This window comes from Achroia grisella, unplaced genomic scaffold (assembly GCF_030625045.1).
Source record: "Achroia grisella isolate CSIRO2021 unplaced genomic scaffold, CSIRO_AGI_Agris_v1 utg862, whole genome shotgun sequence".
Lineage (NCBI taxonomy): Eukaryota > Metazoa > Arthropoda > Insecta > Lepidoptera > Pyralidae > Achroia > Achroia grisella.
The window spans coordinates 74,866-102,411 of NW_026713046.1; the positions used below are offsets into that span (position 1 = coordinate 74,866).

At 38.6% G+C, this 27,546-nt stretch overlaps 1 protein-coding gene across 1 annotated transcript in view; it reads right to left on the reverse strand.

The window, feature by feature from the left end:
- Window positions 1-2,314: 2,314 nt before the first annotated feature.
- The window catches only part of LOC131852775 (MOB kinase activator-like 2), a 55,827-nt gene continuing 30,595 nt past the window's right edge, over window positions 2,315-27,546 (reverse strand). Inside the window, exons 2-5 of the mRNA XM_059203498.1 lie at window positions 5,892-6,049; window positions 5,104-5,325; window positions 3,843-4,039; window positions 2,315-2,470 (exon numbers count right to left, since the gene is read on the reverse strand). Of these exons, the coding sequence (XP_059059481.1) occupies window positions 2,315-2,470; window positions 3,843-4,039; window positions 5,104-5,325; window positions 5,892-6,049 (733 nt within the window). The remainder of the gene's footprint in view (window positions 2,471-3,842; window positions 4,040-5,103; window positions 5,326-5,891; window positions 6,050-27,546) is intronic.

The following is a 27,546-nucleotide window of genomic DNA, read 5'->3' on the forward strand; positions in this document are numbered from 1 at the left end:
AGGGGGACATTTTTCGTCGTTGTATAGTGAATATGTTGGACTCGTTGAACTAATTAAACATCATATTCTGTGAAAATTTAATTCCCAATCCCTGCAGCAGTCTTTACTTGAATCTTTAGCACACGACAACATTCGCGTCGTAACAATATTACATGTTCATCTATACATATAAATAAAATTGGAATGTCTGTTTGTAATATTGAAATAACCATTTTTTACTACATGCTTATGAATATAAATACGGTACATACACCAAAATATTTTTTTTTTTACTATTTTTGTCTGTCTGTCTGTTTGTTCCGGCTAATGTCTGAAATTGCTGGACCGATTTTGAAGGGACTTTTTTTGGCAGGTAGCTTATGTAGTAAGGAGTAACTTAGGCTACCTTTATTTTAGAAAAATAAAGTTAAATTCCAAAGAAGACAGCTAGACGGGTGCAGCAAGTTACATATAAAGACAACTTTATTGTCTAGTGTGTAGTTAAAGTAGGATGTACAAGTCTGCACAGTCTGTTGTTACGGCACTGTTACTAGCTCCACTCTCGACTCCGGTACATACCGTGTGCCATTCGTACAAGAATCGAACCCTAAATTTAGCAATACTGTCAGTTTTAGACTTCACAAGTTGGGTGCTTGACGGACGATCAGTGCTGTTGAAGTCCAATATTTTACCAGGTTACCTGTTCTAACACCATCGGCAAACAACTCGCGCAGGCTCGTACAAATTCGTCCATTTTCTGTGATTAATATACAACTTCGCCAGACACTCGACTAATTTATTTTGTGTAACTGATGTCAGTGAACCTGAAGGTCCACATGATAGTGAGTTGTAACCGTCACCTGTATGAACACCATCAAATCACTATGGATGCGACATGTGACCTCCATGGGTGCCACGGAGGTCACACATGGTGTCGCGGGGGTTTATCAAATTTTAGAAATCCGCTCACATATCAAATCTAATCAAATATCATTTATTCATGTTGGGCATTTTCGCCGCATATGAACGCCAAATTTTGTATTCTTATTTATATTTTTCCCTATCGTCCAGTTCAGTATATAGATTCAATTGAGAAGTGGTAAGAAACTCTACTCAATTTAAAAAAGCCAGTTTATTTACATTTGAAATAGAAATAGAAATAATCTTTATTCAAATAAACTCATTACAAGCACTTTTCAATAGTCATATTTTGATACTATCACTCATTCGGAATGCAGATTCATCACATGAAGCTTGTGTAAACATGAACATTGTGTACTTATGTAGATGTCTATGTTTATATTTTTTAAAGTGTATCACTTGTTCTTCGGTTGGTGGGCCTGGTGATCTGTACAGTTAAGTTACAGGTTGTATCCATCGCAGACACCAGCTTCTCACAACAATTGATTGTAATGGTAAAATTATGCAATATATTATCTAAAATACTACATGTAACTGTTCCCAACGTGTACAATGTTTGTGAGGAGAAATAAATAAAATATATTATTATTATTAACATTAAGTGAAAATCACGTGCATGGACTATCATTGCCATGCACGTTCGTTACTCAACTAATCGTTTAGAATGTAATAGGTTTTGCTCATACACGATTTAACATATTTTGAACATACTGCGGGTATTTGAATTGTATAGAATACGACTCTATTGGTCAGAATGTAGGTGACGTAGGAGGCTAGCGCACACCTATATGCACAGTGAATAATGTTTAATTCATCTTCATATGGATCCTCATATATTTAGTGTGGATTACATAATATTATATATTCATTATATTTAATCTACCTGTAAAGATATGAAAATAAAGCTAAAACTTTGCACATCTACTTATGTTCTTCGTCTGTTCTAACAAAATAGTGCATTTTATTACTGTGGTCGTAGGGGCCCCCTTATCCTAACGCGCCCGGGGCTTCCAATAGGCGAAAGACGTCTCCGGCCGGCGGGCGACGTCCACGGGGAGCGGTACGCGTCGCGGGACGCACGGGAATAGTGAGAAATAAAGGTCGCCACAAACAGAGATCGAATCGTAAAGCTTTCAGTTTATTAGTTAAACAAATATCACTTTTATTTACAACCAAAGCGATCACAAATTATAAGGGTAAACTAAACGTAATGACCTAAAACTACTTAACAGATCGAAATATGTACAATAGAATTAACAACTTGTCGGTCGGCCGGGCGCTCGGTGCGGCGAGCGAGCGGCGCGCGTGCGGCGGACGTGCGGCGCGCGGGCGGCGCGCGGGCGGCGCGCGGGCGGCGGGCGGGCGGCGCGAGGGCGGCGGCGGGGCGGCGGCGGCGGCGGCGCGGCCGGCCGCGTCACGCGGTGGCCAGCGGCTGCGTCACCACCGGCGAGCGGCGCCGCGGCGACGGCTCGTCGTCCGCGCCCCCGCCCCCGCCGCCCCCGCCCCCGCCGCCCCCCTCGCCGCCCGCCGCGTCCGACAGCCGCAGCGCCGTCTCCAGGTCGCGCAGCACCTGTCAAACGTTAGGACACTCGTAAATACATACACGACGCGGTTGCGGGTTCGATTTCTCGCACGGCACAAATATTTGTATTCATGAGTACGATTGTTTGTATCGGTCTAGGTGTTTTCTATGTATAATATGTATGTAAGTACTTACGAAAAATAAATCTATGTACTTGTATCAGTTATCTAGTACCCGTAACACAAGCTTTAGATAGCATAACTTGGGACTAGATGGCGCTGTGTGTGTGATTGTCCTGAGATTATTATTATTATTATTTTAAAAAGTAAAACATTCAAACTTTCCCTTCCTTACGCGTATGCATTACATGTAACATAATAAAAATTAGACATAGCTTTAAGACGTAAAAGGGCAATATCACTGATGAATATCATCGAGTCGGATGAATCAAGTTCCGGCCGTTTTGAACGCGCAATTTTAAGTTGACAGTAATTTCAGCGAGTCCATGTGAGTATTTTTGTGAAAAAGGAAAAATGGAGTATCGAACAGTCATTAAATATATGTTCTTGAAAGCCAATACGCCTACGCAAATCAAAGTTGAGGCGGACTCTGACTGTATAACCTGCACCATCATTTGCAATAGTGAAATTTTGCCACAAACAAGCATACGGCCCATCTGATGGTAAAAATAAATGATTACCGTAGCCTATGGACGCCTGAAACACCAGGGTGTTACGTGCGCGTTGGCGACCCTAAATTTAGTCGTAGCCGTAAGAGCTCGGGAGCTGATGAGAGATCGCGACGTCCAAAAAATACAATTACAAACGAAAACATTCCTAATGTTCACCACAGTATTAGGCGACTGTCGAATTAAAGTGAAAAAGATAGCAGAGATAAAGAAGATCTACAAAGAATCGACATGTTCTTTGTAAATAATATATCAAATATTAAATCAAGCTTTAAACATGATAAAACTAACCGCGTGTCGGGTGCACCGTTTGCTCACGTTAGACATAAAACGTGTTCCAATGAGAATTTACAACTTTCCTTTCCAAAATTTCTGTTGGCACAGTTCAAGGGTCTTGCCCCTGAATCTGAATTTTGGCGCCGATTAATTACTATAGATGAAACTTGGACACATACGCTCAAAATAAAAATACAGTCAAAACTATGGACTTTAATCGCGTGGCGAGACGCGGGACGCACGTCGGGGACGTAACTCGTGTACAAACCTCAATACATTTATATGACGGTAGTAGCTTGGAGACTAAAATAGTAGAGTATCGAAGATTTCAAGTAGCCTTGTGCACGATGTGCCTTAAGTGTGAGAGCACAGCTAGGGGTTCCAACCTCGGCTCGGGCCGTCGTCACTTAGATCTCCGTTTGAATCTGACGGGGGATAAAGAATAAGAATGTATACCTCTGTCTCCTTGTGGTCTAGTAGCGAGAACCGCCTGTCGAGCGCGGTGAGGTGCGCGAACGTGAGGTGCAGGTGTGCGTGGAGCCGCAGCAGCGCCAGCTCGCGGAAGTGCGCCGCGTACATGTGCGCCACCACGTGGAACAGCAGCCGCACCACGCGCCGCACCACGCCCTCGAACTGCGCCGGGAACTCGTTCGCTGACGAACACCACACATACAACATATTAACATACGTAATAATAACCTACGTTACACATTATAACATTCAATGTTTTCAAGTCAAAGTCCCGTCAAAATAGGTCCAGCTGTTTGAAAGATGTTTTTATTTGTAAGTATCGTATATACTTTCATGTGCATTTAGTGAATAGCTATTAATTGGAAATTACGAACTAATAAAAATATTTATTAAAAATCTACTAATTGCTCATTATTATCAAAATATCCTGCATTTTAACCCGAAGTTGTCATCTGCGTGGTATTTAGTGTTAGAATCACTAGTTATGATGACGACTTAGGCTTGGAAGCCGGCTACCGGAAGAGAAACCCCAAGTAGCGCCCGTGACTTGTGACACGGGTGTAACTTTTTAATGATGAATTAACACTCACCTTCACTACTTGCAGCTTCCCCCCGGGCCCAACTAAGTCCGGGATAAACCCGTCTCTAATACAATTCACTTTGATATCCAAAATACAACCGGCACGGTCCGTGCTCGTCGACCGAATGTCGTGGTTCACAATCTCAAACACAACTCAAAATACAAACTCTCTCCTCTTATACAGAGATGCGTGGAGGTTATACGCAACTATAATAGTTTAACGATACCGAGTAATAATGAAACTATCTTTTAATATTTTTAAATTATTGTATTTTTCTCCAATATCAAGAGGTGAACCGTAAAGCCCAATTTACACTCAGCCCGAGTGAGCAGGCAAGTGAGCAGCGCGAGAGTGTAAACACGATACTTCCCAAGCCATTGGCGCTGCTACTCGCGCTGCCCGGCGCTCCCTCAATAGTCGGTTTTTCAATTGGTGTGTTTACATTCAGTCCTCTCGCTCAGTTGTCGCCCGGCGTTTTAAGCGGAAGGTAAGGAAGAGTCGCCCGATAAATAACTATGAGGGCTGAGTGTAAACGACACGCATTCGCGTCGACGCTGACGCGGCAATATTTCCGGCAGCGCGAGTGGCAGGGGAAGCGGCTGAATGTAAACGTAACATAACATTAGTAATACCTAGGCTCGTGTTGTAGAATGCCCAATGCTCACCGTATTTTGTGGGGAATATGGTTTCATCATTGATTGTCTTCTGCGTGTGTGTCATGACGTAGTCGACGTACTGCGGCGCGGCGACGCGCGACTTCTTGCCGCGCTCGTCGTACCACGCGTAGGTGCGGCCGCCGGGGCCGGACATGTCCGGACACGACACCGCCGTGCAGAACTCCGACACCGTGCCGTACAGCAGGTTCACGTGGTCGAACAGCGCCAATGCTGCAACACGCCACACAAACACATGTAAATCACCTCATAGCCGTGAATCACACTGATATGATCTCATGTTGAAATTGCATTATCGATCAAGATCAAAATAAACAATCTGGACAGTACAGGAATGCGATTTGAACGTGAAGAATGAAACGCGGTGGTGGTATTTTGGTTTTATTTGATACTCTATTTGTACAACAGGTTTTTTCACTGGATATGCACAATATTAATATTACTCACTATTAGGTAATTCCCACAGTATAACAGCGCTGTGACAACATATTCAGAGTATGTCATATATGTTAGTGATGACTAAATGTTAGAGACAATTTTACAGTCACTTACACCATTGTTCCATATTCCAGTCAACCTGTCTTCATCTTTACATAGTATAAAATAAAGTCGCTGTCGCTGTCTGTCCCTATGTATGCTTAAATCTTTAAAACTATGCAACGGATGTTGAAGCGGTTTTTTAATAGGTAGATTGATTCAAGACGAAGGTTTATATATATATTAATTTATATGGCAAAACAACGTTTGCCTGGCCAGCTAGTGAACATATATATACTAACTGTGTGAGGCGAGCCACTCGTTGTAGTCGAGCCCGTGCGGCAGGTCGACCAGCTGGCGCATGTCGAGCTCGGGCAGCTTCCGCTCCAGGAGCGCCTCCTGCAGGTACAGCTTGGGGTCCCCGGCCGGCTCGCCCTCCCGTTCCTTGCGCCGCGCCTTCCTGGAACACATAACAATTTTCCATAAGTAAAGATCTCACTATAACCTATCTATATCATATATATAAATAAATGTCTACACTTCTCTAAACCACCATTGCATTATCATCCATAAAAAAACCATAGCGCACTAAAGTAGTTTAGAAAAGTTAATGGATCTTCATGGGAATTAATTGTACAATATAATATAACAAAAAACATTTTTGATCTACATTTCAATAAATTGAAACGAAATAATAATACGTGCATAAGAGGTCGGAGGGTACTACATGAGTAAATGAGTTTGTGTTTGACGAAAGAAATGCTTTGCAATGAACACCACAATGAATCGATTACAACAAACCATGAAATAAATTGATTGTTGTTACCATTACAAAATAATGTCCATGCTTAAATCAACATTCCTTGAATATATTTATGATTTATGGAAACGATAACTATATTTACGATTGAATATTTTCATTAGGAATCTAATAGTTGCAGTTCTCAAATAGAATCAGTTCATCGACTGATAAGAAATTTAGAAAGTTTAGAAATAGAAATTATATTTATGAATTGTAAGTTAGATATTTTCTACAAAAACGTTATTATCAGTTATAAATTCTTTGATCTAAGATGACTGACATAGTGATCTATCAACGTACAGCCGAAACCACTGGTTGGATCGTGCTAAAATTTGGCATGCAGGTAGATGTTATGACGTAGGCATCCGCTAAGAAAGGATTTAGATAAATTCCACCCCTAATGGGATAAATTAACGCGAGCAAAGCCGCGGGCAAAAGCTAGTTTTATAATAAGCCTTTTTACGAAGGAAATATTTTATAAGACATGTTTTCTGGCAAATTGAGTACTTTCTGGTAAATTATTGTTAAAATTAAAGCAGGTACGAATACAATAAAAGGTGAGCGGGGATCTAATATTGTTTATTGTGGAGCGTCAAAAGAGAACGTTGCGTATCACGTAGGACACAGAGTATGTACACAAGGCCACTGCGCCGGTGGACCGTGGACCGTGGGCCGTATGGTGGCTAGTCATCCACTGACCGTCCATTGTGACGTGTGCCATGTACCAGTGTTGTATCATACATTAAACGATACACGGCTATTCTCCATAGAGAACATAATAAACAAGGCCCTATTTACAACACAGAGTTTATGCTTCAAACTAGGTGTAAGTCAAGTTTGCAGTCGATAATATATCCCTATCAGGGATGTTAGGGAGCTGCGTAACCGCAACGGATATCTGATATGAAAAAATGTCCGTAACCGTATCTGAATCCGAAATAAGTGTCGGATAATATTGGATAGGGGCGGAGTCTAATGAGACGTTATGTAACCATTTTATTAGATATTTATATTTTACATTTGAAATTCCTTAAAAAAATAATTTCCGTAACCGAAATTATCCGAAACTAACGGACAATCCGAAATAATTTCATATCCGCATCCGCATCCGTATCCGGTACAATAATCATTTCTATATCCGAAACCTATCCGTATCAGAAATTTCATATCCATAACATCCCTGATCCCTATGTCTGCAGACATATCTCGTGGACGAAAAAGGTACTTCGTAAACATGCAGGAAGCCACGAAATATCTGATGTACCTGATGAACGTGAAATGATAATGAGAAATTAAATGATAACCACTATGACAGCCATATATACAGATTGTTACAAATGAAAAAAATTGTAATTGTCAAAATATATGATTAAAAATTAAAATACTAAAGTTCGATTACGCGTATTGTCTTTTACAATTGTATTTATACAACTATAAAGTTTAAGTGCACATTTGGTTTGATGTTTGACGGCCTCAGTAGTCTAGCAATTTTGTTGCGGGTTCGATTCCTCGCACAATACGAACATTTGTATTGAGTAAGATTGTTTATATTGTCTGAGTGTGTTTGTAGTTCTTATCTATACATATAAATAAAATTAAAGTATCTGTTTGTCATATTGAAATAATGCTTTTTACTACATGCATATGAATATAAATACGGTACATACACCAAAATATATTTTTTTTCAATTTTTGTCTGTCTGTCTTTTTGTTCCGGCTAATTCCTGAAATGGCTGGACCGATTTTGACGGGACTTTTATTGGCAGGTAGCTGATGTAATAAGGAGAACTTAGGCTACTTTTATTCTAGAAAAAATCTCAAATTAATTTGTTAAATTCCACACGGACGAAGTCGCGGGTACAGCTAGTGTACTATATATCATCTATATATTTATAATAATTTATTTGAGTAGACCCGTAACGCAAGCTGTGCTTAGTTCAGAACTAGATGGCGCAGTGTCAAGTTACCAAAGTTCATACTTGGTAGTAATTTATTAACTTAAATATATAATATGTATTTTATGATATTTCAATTGTATTTGGTGAGGCGAGTTGTCACCGCCCGCCGGCCGCGGTGGTGCCGAGTGGTGCGGGCGATGCCTGCACTCGTCCGTGACCGCAATAATTAATGCACCACCGGTACATATGAGCACGATTCATTACGAACGTTGACCCGCCGTGTTCAAATGTCAATTTCATTATGATCTGCTGCAAAATATTCAAAATATTGTAAACAGTTTTTTTTGGTATATGTACTGTATTTATATTCATAGTAAAAAACTGTAATTTCAATATTACAAACAGACACTCCAATTTTATTAATATGTATAGATGTATAGGCTAGTTAACCCGCGCAACTACATCTGCGTTTCATTTCCCCACCTTGTGCAATATTTTTCATTGCAGCTCCGCTTCTATTGGTCGTAGCGTGTCTAATGTTATATACTGGGGGGGGAAGGGATTGTTAGTAATGTGGTCTAATGACCCCATTACGAGCAATGTACCACGTATGGTTGACCTCCACGCGGTTCCCTCTGGAAACCATCGTGACAAATTCTTGGTGAATTTGTTACGATGTGCTAACTGACCTGATATCATCCCCCACAGGTGCCCCGTCAGCGTAAACCGTTAGCGGCGGCGGGTGCACCATTCCAGTATCATCGATAAAAAAATGTCCAGGGCTTTCAGGTACATAACCTGAAAGCCCTCGTCGACAAATGAACTGTCCAACACAAAAAGAATTTTCTTATAAATTAGCGCGTTCAAACAAACAAACTCTTCAGCTTTATATTAGTACTAGTACATATAGATAAGTCCGAGTTTTCACGTGAAACCGAGTGAAACCTTACACACAAACAGATATTAGTTTTCGCCTCGTCACGATTCTACGATTTCAAGATAAATAAAGTGCAATCTTATATATAAAATTCTCGTGTCACAATGTTAGTTACCAATTACCATACACCTCCCAAACGGCTTGATCGATTTTTATGAAATTTTTATCTGTAGATCTGAAAATCGGCTACTATCTATTTTTCATACCCCTAAGTGATAGGGTTGTCCAACCCTAACTTATTTTTTTATTTTTTGGGCAACATTTTTTATTTATTTTATTTTATTATGTGTCATTAAAAATACATACAACGCTAAATTTTCACCCTTCTATCACCAGCCCCTATTTTTTAATAGCGTTATTAGTTTATATGGCAAAACAACGTTTGTCGGGACAGCTAGTAGCTGTATAAATTCCTTTAATAATAAGAAATTGGGCAAATACACTCTGTATGTTACCTCTAAAATCTAATAGCATGAACAGATCAATCAATATCCGACTTTTTGCTAAACACCAACGTACTACCTATCCCTTATCCTAGTTCCATACCTGAGTCAATACTACTCAATACTCAATATTTATTCAAATTCAAAATATTTTTATTCATGTAGGTCTATTACAGATTCTTATCATATGTCAAATCTACCGTCAGTTCGGATGATTACGAGATGACAAGAAACTCAGCTCGTATTCTTTTCAAATTAATATTATACATGTTTACAATATTACAGATTCATTTTTAAATTCCAAATAGAGTAACCATATATTGCATTCTATAATATTACAATGAAATGAGTCTACTTTTTATCCTGGTTATTTAATGTCGATATCCCATTCAGAGTACAAATGATGTCGCGGGAAAACTATATATTTACTAAATTATCAAGAAAGAGTGAGATGAAAATTCTCACTCTTTCTTGATAATTTAGTAAGTAGTTGAGTTTCTTATCATCAGCAGTCATACATTTTAGCGACATGCTCATACAATATTCAGATACAATAAGTAATTGTTGATACATATATAACGGTGAGCAGGTACATGGTAGTTTGACGTTAGTGTCTGACTAATAAAGGATATCTAATAATAAAATAATCTGTGGTTTAATAGCAAAAGGTTGACAGCGACGTAATTGCTCGACTCATTATCTGAATAAACAGATAAGATAGAAAAACTGTTCCAGTTTATTGAATACATCAAACCGGCCGACGCGACGTGATCATGGATTTTAATTCCTTGAAATAAGACTACAATTGAATGGAAAGTGGAGATGAGATAAGGGTGTGAGGAAGTGTGATGAGTGTGCGAGGGTTGCGCGTAGCGTTGCCAGACGTCTGTATTTTACACTTAGTTTAAAGCGTCCCGGCGGGACTGACTCTGTCCCGTATTCGAACCGTGCTGCGTTTTTTATTATTAAATCGATCGATCGATGCTAGACCAAAAATACTCGTTTGTAGCCCTAATTTAATAAAAAGCAAGTTGATAATCGTTTTTAATTACGATTATAATTGTATTCATTTTTATAAACATGTTAAAACCAATAAAAATAGAGGACTCGCTACTCAGAAAAATAAAAAAAAAAAAAAAAGAATTACATGGGACAAATAAAAAACGAAATTATATAGTGATATATAATTTTGTTTTTTATTTGTACCAGATAAAAAACTAAATTCCCGTATTTTTTTGCCTATTTAAGCATTTGCCCCTTATAGGTAGAAAAAAATCTGGCAACTCTAATTGCGCGTGCAGCGAGAGGGACGCGCGCTCACCTGAATGCGACCGCCGAGTAGAGGTAGGACGGCAACGAGAACAGAACACCCAGCACTACCGTATGACACATGCCGATGACGACTGAGCGGCCGCGGCCGTGCCCGTCCCCGCCCGCACTCGTCATATTCCACTCACAACTAGGGTTGCCAACCGTACTTTATAATAACGTATCCTACTTTATTTTTTTGTTAATTATACTTTTAAATAGAAATAAAGTACGCAGAAATACTTTAATTTCAACCTTCACTGTGATGCGTAAAACGAAATACTCATTATGGGTACTTAACGATTTTTAATTACTGAACGAAACGTTATATGTCAGTCGTGAGTTGTGACATTTGTCACAGTTCACAGATGTCACTCACTATCCACGAAATTGTACAAAAATGATCCGCTGGTTTTTTTTTATAATTGAAGATTAAAAACGTTTATATTACATTAAAATTGTTTATTTATTTCAATTTAAATGTTGATTATCAAAGAAGCTTTGCAATATTTAAAGATAACAAAAAATCGTTAGCATGTCCTAAAAACTAACTAAAAACAGTACAAAAATACGTTTTTAAAGCAATAAAAACATAAAATTTGATAAATATTTTTTTTCTTAATACTTTATTTTAATCCTATCAAAACCAGTTCATACGTTTTTTTAGCAACAAAAATTGGCAACCCTACTCACACCGCACAACACACACACAGACTATCAACTCGTCTGTTTCGTGCGCACACAGATAGCCGCCGCCACCGCACCGTGCCACTTATCGCCTACGCGATATCGAGATATAGACAGAGAAGGTGACCAACTGAATCCGACGCACTCGCGCTGAACGTGTAATGCGATTACTATTGCCGCGAACTGCCGCATGTACTTGTATTATGTTGTTATCAATTCCCAGAAGCACTACAATCATTTCCACCGTGAACACACGTGTATATACCTACTATCGTCACATATGCGGACGAGCGGCGGTGACAGTTTATAAGCGTTGAGACGCTGAAACAATGACGATATAATATTATGCAACCGTAGCACACTACCGACGGCCGACGATACCAGTTTTCAGTAGCAGTACGCAACACGCGGACAGTGAAGTTCAAGGCTTTGTAGGAACAGGGACACGCGAACAACAATACGATTCGCGAGCGATGGTGACTCATTCAACGCTTCGACAGTAGACTGTACGTGTGCGGACTGCGGAGTGACTAACTAGGTGAGAGATCCTAACGACACCGACCACGTTACTAACACGTTATTTACTTATTCATTTTCAAACATACCAATATTATAAAGTTGATTATACATTGCACCCCGCACTGGCCGAACCTGTATCGCGGGAGTCCATAAAACAATTGCCAGATGATTATTAACTATTACAAGATCAGCGAGTAGAGTAGATATGACATCAGACAAATAAGACATTCATAAAAACATACCAGATCAATTGTTGATTACATAAAATTAAATTAAATAAACAGAGAAAACGAAATAAAATAAGAGAAAATTTCAAGTCTAATACATTACATTTCTTTTTCATTTTTTAATTTCGTTCCATAGCAAATAAATTAACACAAATTTATACACTGCTAACATTCTTATTAAATTATTGATTGTTTGGGATTATAGATTATACGTAATACTACTATATTTAAAATTTGTTCAGTGGCATCATAGTCTAATTTTTGTAGGTAATGTTTTACCTTGTGTTTAGCTTCAATATTGGTAATATTTTCTAACTTGCGAAGCGCATTAATCTTTTTATATAAGAACAGGAGCAATGAGTATGTGCTAAATCCATTAGCAAAAGTAGTTCTAACGCCAGGAATCATATGGCGTCTTCTCTGGTGCGATGACCTGTGATGATTTACCTGTCTACCTGCAAACTAATACCATCAACCCACTGTCTACTGTCCACATTATATTCTGTGAGTGTTATTAATAACTGCGTGCTTTATTTTGTAGAGCAGATAATTGTGCAGACCAGCTTTTGGGCAATACCGTTACGTCTATCATTAAGTGTATATGGGATATCATCTGGGTGATGTACACAGCTAGTTATCTACTTGCATTTATCCGATCTGGAGTCGAGAATGACAATGGAGGATTTCTTACAATACGCATTAATAAGAGTGCATGAGTTCGTATACAATTTTTGAAACACCAGATGAAGTCATTTTCAATCTAAAAATAGAATAGAAATCTGCTAAAATACAACCAATGTTTTTAAACTTTATATTTGATTATATACAAGTATAAAAGAGAGAGTACACGTGATCGAACTTTGGTATTGGACCATGTTTACGAAGTACATTATTTGTTTAAGTTTTTTAAACATATAGGGAAATGAACGTCTATAAACTTGGATGATTCCTGTCAAAATAATGATCTGAGAAGTTTGAAACAAGATTATGAAAAACAATACTTACAAATTATGAATTTCGAGTCATTTTGTACTTTCAATATTTGTCAATGACTATTTGTAGTAGTTAATGTGTCTATACTTGAACAGACGGATTAACTTCATAATCTACATAGTTTAAGCACTGCTTCAATTTCAATATATATATAATAGTATTTTCTTATGGATGATAATGGAATGGTGCACCTGCCTGCGCTAACGGTTTACGCTGGCGGGGCACCAGTGGAGGATGATAAGATGAGCATAAGGTAAGATCAGTTAGCACATCGTGACAATTTCACTAGCAATATACCACGTCAACCTGACATGGTATATTGCTAGCAATGTGGTAGCTAGTAATGTGGATTGATAATGGGGTTATCAATCCACATTACTAACAATCTCCTTAGCAGAGGATTAAATAACAAAAAATATTTTAACCTATTAGGTGTGGGTGGAAAACCGTCACCAGTAATTAGGATTCTGGGGATCATTAACCCAGCGCGGACGCATCTCGTCCCGCGGACACTCGCGGGCGATTTGCCAACAACCCACGAGACACGACGACGACCGTCGGGCAAGTGGTGCACACACGAAACGTGATTGTTAGTTTGTAATGAGTAAAAAAATATGGATTGATTACCCTAAGGGACACAGTTACAAATCCAATATTGTCTATACTAAGCGCTGCCGTGTCTAAACTGTGTCACCCCACCTTACATTTTCCTATTGTTATTTAGTATATAAGATCAATATTTTTATGTACACATTGTCAATCTATTATCACCTGTAATATACAACGTCTCAACCGACAACATCGTATTATTACCCCGCAACAACCCCATTGCTAGCAATGTACCATGTAAAGCTGACCTCCACGCGTTTCCCTCTGGAAACCATCCTGATAAATTCCTGGTGAATTTGTCACGGTGGGCTAACTTTGACCTCATACTCATCCTATCATTCTCCACTGGTGCCCCGCCAGTGTAAACCGTTAGCGGAGGCGGGTAAACCAATCCATTATCATCTACTAAAAAAAGTGGCGCACACAACACACTAGACATGGACGTCAGTCACACATCTGCATTGTCACTTTAACGAGAAATTGTAAAAGTTGATAAATTCCACTTCATTACTTGCATTAACAATAATAGAGATGCACCTACTATAGTATGAGTATATACATTTCTGTGAAGGCGCATTATATATCAATTAGAGAGCACTGTTCAATAAACAAACCATTACCCGAGACTTCTGCTGATACTCAATGACTATGTAAATTTTATATTTATTTTAAAATACATTTAATTGTCAAAGCTTTACAGCAATCTCAATTTATATAGCAAACGGCGAATTTTAATATATATTTTATACATACAAATTTGATCGTTTTTATACATACGTGTATGGATGAATATACATAAATAAAGAGGTTTCAATAATTTGCAAGTCCTAAAATTAATATATAGAATGGGTAATTATTTTACTAATATATCTGATAGCAATTATGATTTACTGCTCTAATGACTGTACTCTCAAGGTTAATGTAGACCATGTTGACTAACAAATATATTTTATAACATTACTGCCCTAATGGATCACTACGCCGATTTATAACCGAAATGGTCATAAGTTTGGACACCAAAAATCCATGACCGGTGTTGAAAATTCTACTAATAAGCCAAAATAATTTCAGGGATAGCATTAGGATCGTCCCTTGTTACACCACATTTAAATATACCAGTGAAAGGAAGAGCAGCGTTCATCACGTCGTCGACAATTGACAACAATTCAAAAAATCTTTATTCATGTTATTATGCTATTACAGACTTATGATATGTCAAATCTACCGTCAGTTCGGGATGATTTCGAGATGAGAAGAACTAACGAGAAACTCAGGTCGTATTCTTTTCAAATAAATGTTGTACAATTTTACAATAATACAGATTCATTTAAATTCAAATTTGAGAGAACAAAGTGCCACCAGCATATGCTATTGCTAAAGCAAATAGTCTAATAAGTGACAATGCCTCTAACTACCCAAACTAAGATTACAGTTGTGACTGTGTATAATTATATTAAGAAATCTGACACCTTACTCATCTTCGTATCTTGAACATAAACAACAACCACACAACAAACGACCAGATGAGATGACCGATCAGTAGAGCTATTCTGTAAGCAGGACTTATAATTTCAAAAGCGGAATCCACGATGAGATTATACATTGGTTGCCTGTAAAACTCGATAGCAACTGCAGTGCCACACGCTCGATAGTTTTTTTTTAAATATAGGCTATCTCGACAGCTCAGTAGGAACTTTATATTTGACAAGGGATACGAGTGCCTGGAATGAAATGAGTTTATAAAACGCTTACAGAATACCAGTACAGACAGGTAATTACTTGGCAGCCACCAGCTCGACGTGCGATATGTAACATCAAACGTGTTTAGCCTTTGATTCAGTTTCCGTAAACAACGAAGCTTGTTTATATTGATCTATAACGGCTATAAACTGACTGCAGTAGCACCGCGTGGCGTGGCATAGCGAGACACGGCCATCATGGTCTATACATGTTCCTCCACAATCCCTGATAGTGACAATAGCTGGATAATAAATACACAATAGATATAAAATCTAGATATCGCACCATTTTAAATCTCTGATCGCCATATCCTAAGTTTTATAACAGCGTGTGCATTAGCCACGGTGGTAATCAATGGAACCGGTACACCGATTGGGTAATGCTCTTAGTGCAAACGTACAAAGTAATCCGAATCGTCAGATACTTGTCAACCTTGCTTATCAAGTATTGGGTAAATCATCAAGTCTTCGATACGACGACGCGTCTCTTCGGAGAGATTCTATAAACAGCACGCACGTGTCTGTTGTGCTGACTATATATTTTGTTTGGTTTCGTTTTTGTGCACTTTCACTTTTACTGGTTTGTCGTGTGGTGTGTGGGCCGCGGGCATATGCTGCGCGTCGTGAACTCGTGATCAATATCTGTTAACACGTGAAATATTTTGACCCCGTTGCCTTGACATTATATTCTACTTGCATACGTATAATGATTTCACCTACATCCGGGAAAACTGACAGCTACTTGCCACCGGTACCAACACCACACATGTATTGGTGTAGCAATAACATATACTATTTTTATTCAGTCAGTCAGCTGGTATGAGGGGTTTCATTTTACAATCGATGGTAATGTAAAGATGCTCGCGTCTGTCAAGGACGGTAGCATCATTCCTCATCATTCCATATCATGGAAGATGATAATATGAGCTTGAAGTCTGGTCAGCTCATTAATAGGAATTGGAATTATTAGCATAAGACTAACAATCGCAATTTCTAACAACCAAATGGTGGACCAAATTACTTGATACTGCAGGTTTGTTCATATTTCCATCAACATAAAAGAATTCAAGTTCAATAGCTAACATAATTTTTTTTAATATACTTGACATACTCAAAAAAATTACATTTGGAATACAATAATAATAGTAGATGTAAGCGGGACTAAAGTAATGATGTAATTGACGTGTCCTAGAGTTTTCGAATTAGAACGATTTGCTGCTAGAGTTAGAAAATGATTAGTAAGCAGTTAGTTCTCAGTATGAAATTAGGAATATATATTTCAAAGTGTAGATTGGTCCATTAATAAATCTGTCAGTCAAAACGAAACTCTTTAAAGTGCTAATAAATGAAGACTTTACTTTAGAATAAATAGTTTACTCAAAAATAAAGACCAACTATTTTCATATTCTTTGCCGATACTGCCACCTCGTGGCCTCCGGATGACGCGAGCGGGGGTGGCATAAATCGCTATCAATAAGGAGAATGACGTCAATCACTTCGCAAGGTTCAACCCTTCAACCCAATTCACACAGTAGAAACTTATTTGTTATTTGTAATTTCTTTGTGCGAATTGCTCACAATATTTGGTCAGAGAAACTTCAAAACCCATTCTCCGCAATTATTTATACATTATGCGAACGAACATAAACTCCGCAAGCTAAACGCGGCTCGTTAACGAAAGCAACGAAAGGCATCAAATGTTAACGTATTAGAGTAAATAGTAAATAAGTATCTTAATTCATCATAAAATTAAATAGGATATTAACGAGTTGTTTCATTTCAATATTGAATATGGTACACGAGTACTGTACGCGACGCCATAGTCACACTGTAGTTCCGCATTTTACAAATGTGCAATGGGTAGAGTGCGTACCAAACAGTGGGTAATGGCGTTGTGGTCGCATTCTGGTACTGTCTACACTAAGTTGTGGTGTAGCAGGTGAATGAGATCAACGAGAAAATTGTATGCGCCGCGGTAGACTCGACACCGCAGCGGTGCGGCGGCGCGGCGCCCCGCCACGACGCGGTCGCTTGCGTAACTAGCGTGTCCTACTTGACTGCGGATTTTCATTTTTTCTATAGCGACAATCAAATTAGGAACGCGAGAATTCCTAGTTATAAGGGAGACCGAAACTAACAATCGCCGATTGTGGTAAATGATACAAACCACTGAACGGATCGGGCTGAAATTTGGCATGCAGGTAGAAGTTATGACGTAGGCATCCGCTAAGAAAGGATTTTGATTAATGCTACCCCCAAGGGTATAAAATAGGGGATGAAAGTTTGTATGAAACTTCGTCAATTTTAAACCGATCGGGCTAAAGTTTGCTTGCATAAAGCTACTATGATGTAGGCTATGAAAGGATTTTGATAAATTCCACCCCTAAAGGGATGAATTAACGCGAGTGAAGCCGCGAGCAAAAGCTAGTTATTCTATAATCATGGTCATCTATGAATATATATGCCTACTAGCAGACCCGACTACGCGTTGCTTTGGCTAAGATTAAATTATATTTGTTATTTTATTAAATGATATAATTATATTGCGACTATAAATTGAGATGTAAGCTATCCTATCCTATGTAAGTTGGATCAAATTGTACACAATGTGCAAATCAAATTTGCAATCGGTTCAGTAGTTTAGGAGTCCACCGCGGGCAAACAACGTGACACGTATTTGTTATATATAAAGATTAAGGACCCCATATCACTATTGTGTAACCATATCTGCCAGAGCATGATTGCTGTAAAATCTACTCAATATCGTTTAATTTTTAATTTCGGAAAGATGCAGTTTGACCTGAACCGTTACAGGATTTGGAAATGGAAATCCATTACGATACGAAAGTCTAGTATAAAAGTATAAGATCTGTGTCTGTTATTTATAAAAGTATGAATTCTGTGGTGAATGCAGAATCACAGAGGTTGCGATGCGGGCTCCCAGGCGCCGCGGCTCGGCGGCCTTATGGCTGGTGGGTTCGTTTTTCCCATAGTGCATTCGTATCTGCAATAGAACTCAGAACACAGAAGCAAATGTACATGTGTCGCAACACGACTGGCGACTAGCGGCGCGCGGCCCGTGGCTCAGGAGAATGGCGCAACATTTGCGTCCATGCAGAAGTTTGCGCCGTTTCAAGTGAAGGTCACTACGATTGTGGCTTTATTTTGTATACATGTTACATGTTATGGTCTGTATCCAAGGCGACAATGTTGATTCATTAGCATTATATTAATGTAGGTGTTTATGCTTTTTGAATCCTGACAGTCAATTTCATTATGGGATATAATTAAATTGAGTAAATTAGTATATTGCTACCATTGCTTATGTTTTATCTGTCATAACATTAGTGCTGTTGTCCATATATTTACCATGTAAATACCTAGTTATCTTTTTAATAAACTTGAGTACAATAGGAAATCCGAGAAGAGACTTATTACTTTTATGTGCGTAATAAATTGGTTGTTTTTGACGCTTCCCCATTTTAATTGTACGTGTGTGATGTTCAGTCGTTTCTCATTTGAGTAAGAGTACGTGTACTTGACCTCTCAAAATAATATTAAATTATTCAATAAGATTAAATGAAATTGTAGTACAAAGAAAATAGGTGACAAAAACGGTGACTGGCCGCTACCGTTGCGACACGATGCGAATACAAAACTACACACGTAGCCACCTACTTACGATTAAACTGAGTTTACTATTAATGCATACGATCGTTTGTGGATACAAATCACGTTTGCGACAGGGTGACTATGCCGCCCGGAGTCATTAACCAGAGCTGCTCCATATATCCTTAACAGGTTACTGCTGCTGATACTGCCAGTTCAATATCCAATACATAACGATGCTTCGTTGGGAAACAGAGAACACCACTTCCTGTGCCACGCTGTTTTGTGTTCACTGGAAGAGATCTCTTTTAGAGACAAGTCCTCCTTTGCAAACGAAATTTATAACATACCTATATTCAACTAGCTACTCGGGTGTATATGTAACCTTCCTCTTGAATCACTCTATCTATCTATTAAAAAAAGTGATTCAAAATGAGTTGCTTAGTTTTAAAGATTTAAGCATACATAGGGACGGACAGACAGCGACAGCGACTTTGATTCCTACTATGTAATGATTCAAAACTTGTATTTAAAAGTGCAATAAAGTGTGTATACAAAATAAGTGCAAGTATTTCCCAAGCGACTGTTTTTGCTCAGATAACAGGCAGTTATCACATGTTGGATGTTACTCCTGGCCGGTGGCCTGGTAACTACGGAAGGACCGCGGACAGCGTGTCACGTCACACCGCATCACATCGCGCGATACGGCTCAAGGGCACATACAAGATTATTTTTTAAACTCACGTTTAGCATAAAATTATACACGATAAACATTTATGTTATAATGTAACAAACAGACGGGCGTGTCGCAATAAAATATATGGCCACATAAGTTGTATAAAACAGTCCAAAGACAAACAACAGTATATACCGAAAATCACAAAGGAGACTCGATAATAGGCATGGCTGACTCACATAAATGTCCTCTGGATCACATAAAAATGTGATGCCCATAGTACTGTACATGTATGTAGGCGATGGTTGCCATTAGCTTATTTGTCATTCCCGTTACTTAAATAAAATAGATGTAATTAGATGAGCAGGCGCCGCGGCGTCCAATCAATCAAGACGCTCCACAGGGATACCCCACTCATTTCAACATCAGTTCGAAACAAACGAATGTTATGGTATAATTAGTAAAAATCACGGGATCACGGGAAAACTCAGTTCACCCGTGATCAAGGTGGTTGTAACACTGCCGAGATATCGGGAAATCAATAAATTTAAAACGTGGTAAGATCCCGTAGATTTACTAATTAAGTATACGTATAAACAATGACCGCGTCAAATTTAAAACAATATAATAATGTTACGGTGACAAATATACTGACAGCGAGAATTAACAGTGCAAAAGGAAAATGTTTAGTGTTATTTGTCATAACACATGAAGTCATAAAACACGATCTGCTAAATATTAGACTTCATAATTATTTAACACATGGTTCACCTTGGAAGTTCTATTTTCGCTATTGCCCAAACAAGCTAAGTATAATATACAAGCATAATACGATTTAGAACATAATAAAATTGAAGCTTGGCATACTGTCAGTATTATTAACATTTCTTTATACATTCAAATAACCGTAACCTTTCACCTAACGCCAATTATAGATACACACATGTGCGGAACGAAATATCTAATTTGTTTGATTAAAAAACCATTATTTACATTAAAAAGAGGTTTGCTATTAGTAGAATTTTTCTCTGATGGCAACGTAATATAAGTAAAAAAATCTACACTTTTGTCTTAAAACGATAAATATATGTATATAAATATTGTAATTTGAAAACCACCTTTGCAGAACCGCCGTGGACAAAGTAAAGATCGCAATAATGACCGCCAACTTCCGATAGGAGATGGCACCCAAAGAAGAAGAAAAATTTGAAAACGGCAATCGCAAGACGATTGTGTTTTACTTTTTAGATGTTTGCAGACATGGAGGCAGGAGGAAGATGCACAGAGTTTTATGACAATAAATGGCATGTTGTCGACATGCAGTGGTACTGGGAATCGTCCCTCAGTCTGATGGTGGATTAGATGGTGTGTGAAGGAGGAATTTAGCATAGTACTCGTACACGTAACAATTAATCACACAGGTCATTGTGTTTTTGAAATTATTGAGTCATTTAATTGTAATAAACATTTATCTACTAAAATCCTTCGGTTCGGTTGGAGCACCACAACAACAAATATAGACAGTGCTTGGTGGTGCCGCCCTAAAACACGTCACACCGCAGAAAATACTCGTTAAATAGTAAAGAAAATTGTAGCTGGCGTACAGCATTATAATTTTAGAAGTGACGGAGTTCACAAAACAAATATCACGTGCGCTTAAAGATGTAGTTAGGTTATATTTTGTCTCTAATAAAGTGCGTGTTACAAACGAATCGATAGGTAAAACAGTTGACCTTGAGGCGGTCGGTCAGCCAACGTCACTGTAACTAAAATCAATACGTAGTGATTTGTTTATTAATTTGTCCTTCCTCGCCCTCGTCTCACTCGACATCAAGGCAGATGGCATCCAAATCTAGAAGACGTGAATGCCGCGACACTCACAGACAATATCCAATATACAGATATTATTTATATCCGGCAGACAAATAAAATTGATAAAATTATATAAGTGAACCAGCCGAGATGAACGGCAATGTCCTCATGAGCACCCACCGCGCACACTTCACGATACAAGACATCAAGATTAGATATGTCTCCACACTTATATTACATACATAGGTACGAGACAAACTGTCATCGAAAAAAAAACTACCTATGGGCCTCCCCATTACCTATTGTCACAGAAGTCATAAATTCTGATTTTTTTCGTCACCTAGCTACAGAGACCAGACAAGGCATATCTGCAGAATACAACTTATGGCTATTGTCGATTTACCATACCGATGACATTAAAAATGTCGAACACAAACCATCAGGATGGTTTGTGTCAATCTACAAAAGTTCTTTTCTTAAGTCGGGAGTAATTTTTCTGCTCAACTTCTTCACTTGCTTCCCGTCGTGTGACGGCATAGTCATTTTAGTGGTGTAAATACAAATCTAGAATTAAACTTCCAAAATATATTTGAAATTTCTTTTGTAGAAGTAAATGCAAACGATGTATAGATATAGCACGTAGACGAGATTACACAAATGTCGGCTCACATACCGTGTAATTACGTGTGTGTGTGTGTGTGTGTGTGTGTGTGCATTACTATTTTCATACAGATTCCATACTACTGTTATTCTAAATTGAACTGACCGTAATGCACAAGCTTGCGGGACAACTAAACGGCTGCAGCGTAACACAATGGTGCTGGTACAGTTGCTGGCGTAGCCATATTTTCTCAACGTCGCCGCGGTATGTAAACGAAGTAATTGTAAATTTATTGAGCAATTTTACTGTATCCCTAACAAATTTATGTAATAGATCTCCTTTGTTTAGATATAACCTACCTATAAAAGATTCTTATTTGCACTGCAACATAATAACATAGTACATATTACCTACATGGGGTTATTAGAGATAAGTATAAATGTATACATAATTATGCATCGCAATTCTGTACAACAATCACAGCGCATGAATAAATCTCTCTGTTATATTAACGGTATATTGTTTACAACCGTAGAGTACTTATTATAACATTAATAACAATAAAATCGTGTCGTTTTGTCATGCCCTACGCATGTCTTAACAACATTCGTATCTGGGTACATACACGAGTACACTAGATGTATCTCGGGCGAGTGCAGCCACCACCATAACTTATCTGTGCTTGCTTTTATTGTTTAAAATTGTTATGAAACTAGTTTATCCGAGTCAAGGTGAGCGGTTTCACTTTGGGACTAACGATGGCGATGATTACCAAATTATATTCTACAGTGCTACGTGCCACAGCTTTCGGACAAACCATTTTTATGCGAGACAATTTAAAAACGTGACTTGATGAAATGAATAGTTTTAATATTAAAAACAAGTTTTATACTGGTACAGAATTACTGGACTACTATAGCACTCATATAGGTTGGTGACTGGACAAGAATGGGAAGTATTCAAAATGAAATTGACACAGGATATTGACACAGTGCAGTCCAACCCTACAGTGGACCGACTCCTTGGTAACGGACTCACTGCTGGACAGTGAGAAGCAATTCGTGCAGTAGCCGAGTTTGCGTGTACGGTGGTTCGCGGTGCGCGGCGGCCGCTGGCGCCGCTTTCTAGCGAAGCATCGTGCCCGCGGCATTGCAGTGCTCGATCGCACCATGTCATCGTATTGTTAACTATGTCAAACTGCTCATTGATATTTTGACATGCATCGCTCGCAAACAACTACGTGCCGTGCTAATTTTTAATATTCTAACCTAACCCAACTTTATATGCTTTATTGTCGAAATTCTATCGTCGACTTGCTACACCGGGGCAAACTGATCAATATCGTCAAATGTCCCATTCACATTAAGAACAGGTGATGAATTAAGTATTAAAATAATAACTGATAATTTTTGACCGGTTTCCAGGAAAAAACTACCTACATGTTTGAAGGTTTTCACGTCTAGTTAGTACTGAAACGTTTGTTTATGGTGTTGTACGATTTCTGGACAGAGAGCATTGAGACAGGCACCTATTTATATATCTTGTATATGTGATATATAACCGGGTAACGGAAAACAGGCGTCGATGTCGTGTCGACGATCACATAAACGAGGATGCGATCGCGGCGCGCCGATATGAGCATGACGACACCGCTGCAATCAACGCAGCCGCGTACAGTGGTTTAGTGTATGCAAACTGATTACAGTTTCAATTGTTTATTGTATTTATTAGACTATTGTTTACTATAGTTAGTACCTATAGTCGCCTAATGATAACCGCAATGATGCGCAATGTGATGTAGCGAGTGTGTGTAACACAATTAGTTCACTTTACCATCATATATAACCACAAACCATGTCTCACTTATGACGACAGTCGAGTAAAATACGCTTGAAGTTATTATGAATATGGTATAACCATAGTAAAAACTTTATTTTGACATTTAAATTACCACAACGTGCATCGCTACCTATGAAGACTTTTCAAATAACGCCGTCGTGGTATCTAGCCAGGACACTCCGTGCATAATGAAAACTTAGTCTACTTGGTGGTTTATTGCACGACAATAAACAAGAGAGTCAAAATCTATATATTCGGCTATGTCACACGTGTGTACGTAAAGGCAATAAGTTAGAAGAGAGGAGGAACTGGGAGAGGAGATCAACAGTGCGCCTGGACCTTAAAGAATGAACAGATTGCGGTTACTTCTAAATAATGACCTTTTCAATTTGCTATCCGTCAATAACTTGACAAAAGTTATTGTAACATCAAAATAAATCGAATCGAATTAATGTCGATTTCTAGATGTCTGTTTTCACAGAATAACCGGCAGTTACGGAGAGGTTATTATTTACCGCGTGCACTGCGAATAATAGAACAATGGACAAGCAGAGCGAGCATCGGGGACGGCCCGCGGTCCCGTTACAGTCAAGCCCAACACTAGCTGTGATAGAAGCCGTGTGATGTTATAAAACATTCAGATAATCAAGACACCACTGGCCGCAGACTACACAATTCAGAAGTGGTAGCAGCAGTTGCCAAGCGGAACCACAAATACAGTGAGTAGTATATGGGTCGCTTTATCCACCGCGTTAAATGCACAATCAATGTGGCACCGTTACTATTTGTACCACGCACCAAGTATCCATACGGGATATCTACGTACGTATTTAAGCTTACTTTACAGTACCCATGGAATTTACATAAACACCCATGATTGAGTAATATTTAATTTGTATGTGTATTAAAGTGTATACCCAAAACATACACGGACATTAAAAAAACAGCAATTCAATTAAGTTTCTTGCCAGTTCTTCTCAATTGGATCTATATACTAAATTGGACGGTAGGGAATAAATATAATATAAAAAAATTTACGTTCGTAAGCGGCTAAAATGTCCTACATGAATAAATGATTTTTTAATTTGAATTCAAAATTCGAAAGCAATTAAGTTTTCCGGAAATAATTCCAGCAAACTCTTGCAGTGTTTTAGGGTGTATGCAGAGATTACAACAACAACTGCATTGGTTAATTTTTGACATATAGTCATTAATAAACGGACAACAGAAATCACAAAGACTAACTTTCCTTGTACACTGTTGTGGTAACAAATAACAATCGTGTTTTATATTAAGTACGCACTATGAATACAACAGTACACGTGTGTAAACGGGGTTATCTGAATAGGTCCAGAGAATCAATAACTTTGTCGTATAACTCACACTATAAACATTAAGTACTAGTACCTACTCGGTACAATAGTACAAGAACACTAATAGATTACAGACGATGTTTTTTTTCTATGGATGATAATGGAATGGTGCACCCGCCTGCGCTAACGGAATACCTTGGAGGGCACCAGTGGAGGATGATAAAAGGAGCATAAAGTCACGTCAGTAGCGCATCTTGACGAATTCTCCAAGAATTTATCTTGATGGTTTCCAGGGAGAAACGCGTCGAGGTCAACCTGGGCAACATATGATTACCATTACTAAGATTCACCTTCCGCCTAACGTTGCTACGTTATATATGTTAGATAATAGCGAAGGTTTGGAACTTGTCGGCGGTGCCGTGGAGCCGTGGTGGTGTAGCATAGCAACGCTGACTGACAGCGGCGCTGCAGTAGCTAGTGATGGCGCGTTGCAGCGCTGCAGCACTGCAGCGGTGGTAAAGTGACGTGACGGTGAGCAGTGATCGATTCCATGCCCACATTTAACGACCGGCTCGCATGCACTGTTTTGCTAGAACCATCGCCGGTGCCCTACTTGTGTCGTTCACATTTATGCATATTTCACGTACTGTACCTGTATACACCGCATGCAGTCATGTACTTAGTACAAGACCGTATGTACATTTTTAACATAAATGTCACGAGACATGAAAAATAATATTGTTTGTTTCAGCTGGACGAATATTCAGAATGGGTATTATCTACGTAATGTGGTGCAGAAGTCTTGACTTGTGCGGCTGTTCGCAATTAACTCAGTCAGCTCAAAATATACTTTCCTAATTCATTACCTTGTACCAAAGCATCCATCCATATAAACTAAACATCTAGAGATCTGTACATACGTGATACAAACGTATAATTAGAGTTTTAGATGCACGGTCTCATCATCTGACATTGATACTCCATTGTGCATGTTTCTCTAGCTGCAGTGTAAAATTCTTTAAGACTGTCGCAATACATCGTTTGCTTTCAATAGTGCCTATAAAAGATAAATAGAGGATAAAAAATTCACGATAATAATTATAGGAAATTGCATTTGTGATAGCAACACAATGTAATCACTAAGTACATACTTAGTACATATAGTGCAGCACAGAGAATCACTATTGTATGACATTAATACAATTATTATATGTTACATATCCAGTGCGTAAACAGATCGCGTGATGTCCTGACATCCTGTACACAAGTATATAGTAATATGTACAGTTATAAGGAAAATAACAATAACTATTATAAATAGAGATACATATGAAACAAATTGATATTTTTATACTGTGTAAGTCTGCGGGCAATCACGAGAGCACCTCTCGTGATTGCACAGGTCATATATCTATTTCTATCTGACTTATTACTTGTAGTGACTTCTACTAGTAAGTATACATGTATAACTGTGCCCGGTCATGATGATGATTTATTTTCAGTCTACTCTAATGCTGCTAGCCGATGGGCGAGTGGAGATGGCACTCCAAACCCAAAAGGACTTATGGAGCGGCTGAAGGCCAACTCCCGCCTGACGGATACGACTTTAGTCTGAGGGCACCGCTAGGGGTTCGAACCTCGACTCAGGTCGTAGTAATTTCGATCCCGATCGATGAATTAGACGGGGGATCGATCTGAGGGGGGAGGTTATGAGTGCTCGTACATACATTCTTATTATTATTCTGACAAAATCACTATGTGACTGATGCACATCAAATTCCATTGAAAATTGGCGAAACAATCATAACACACACAAAACAAGTATATATTTACATGCGTCTCGCGTATGTCTCTGGGCAGTGCCTGGAAATCAGTGGTTTGCAGTTTGTATGCTGCAAACAATACACTGAGGTGCTGCCTTTTTGCGTATGGGCAATGCACAAAC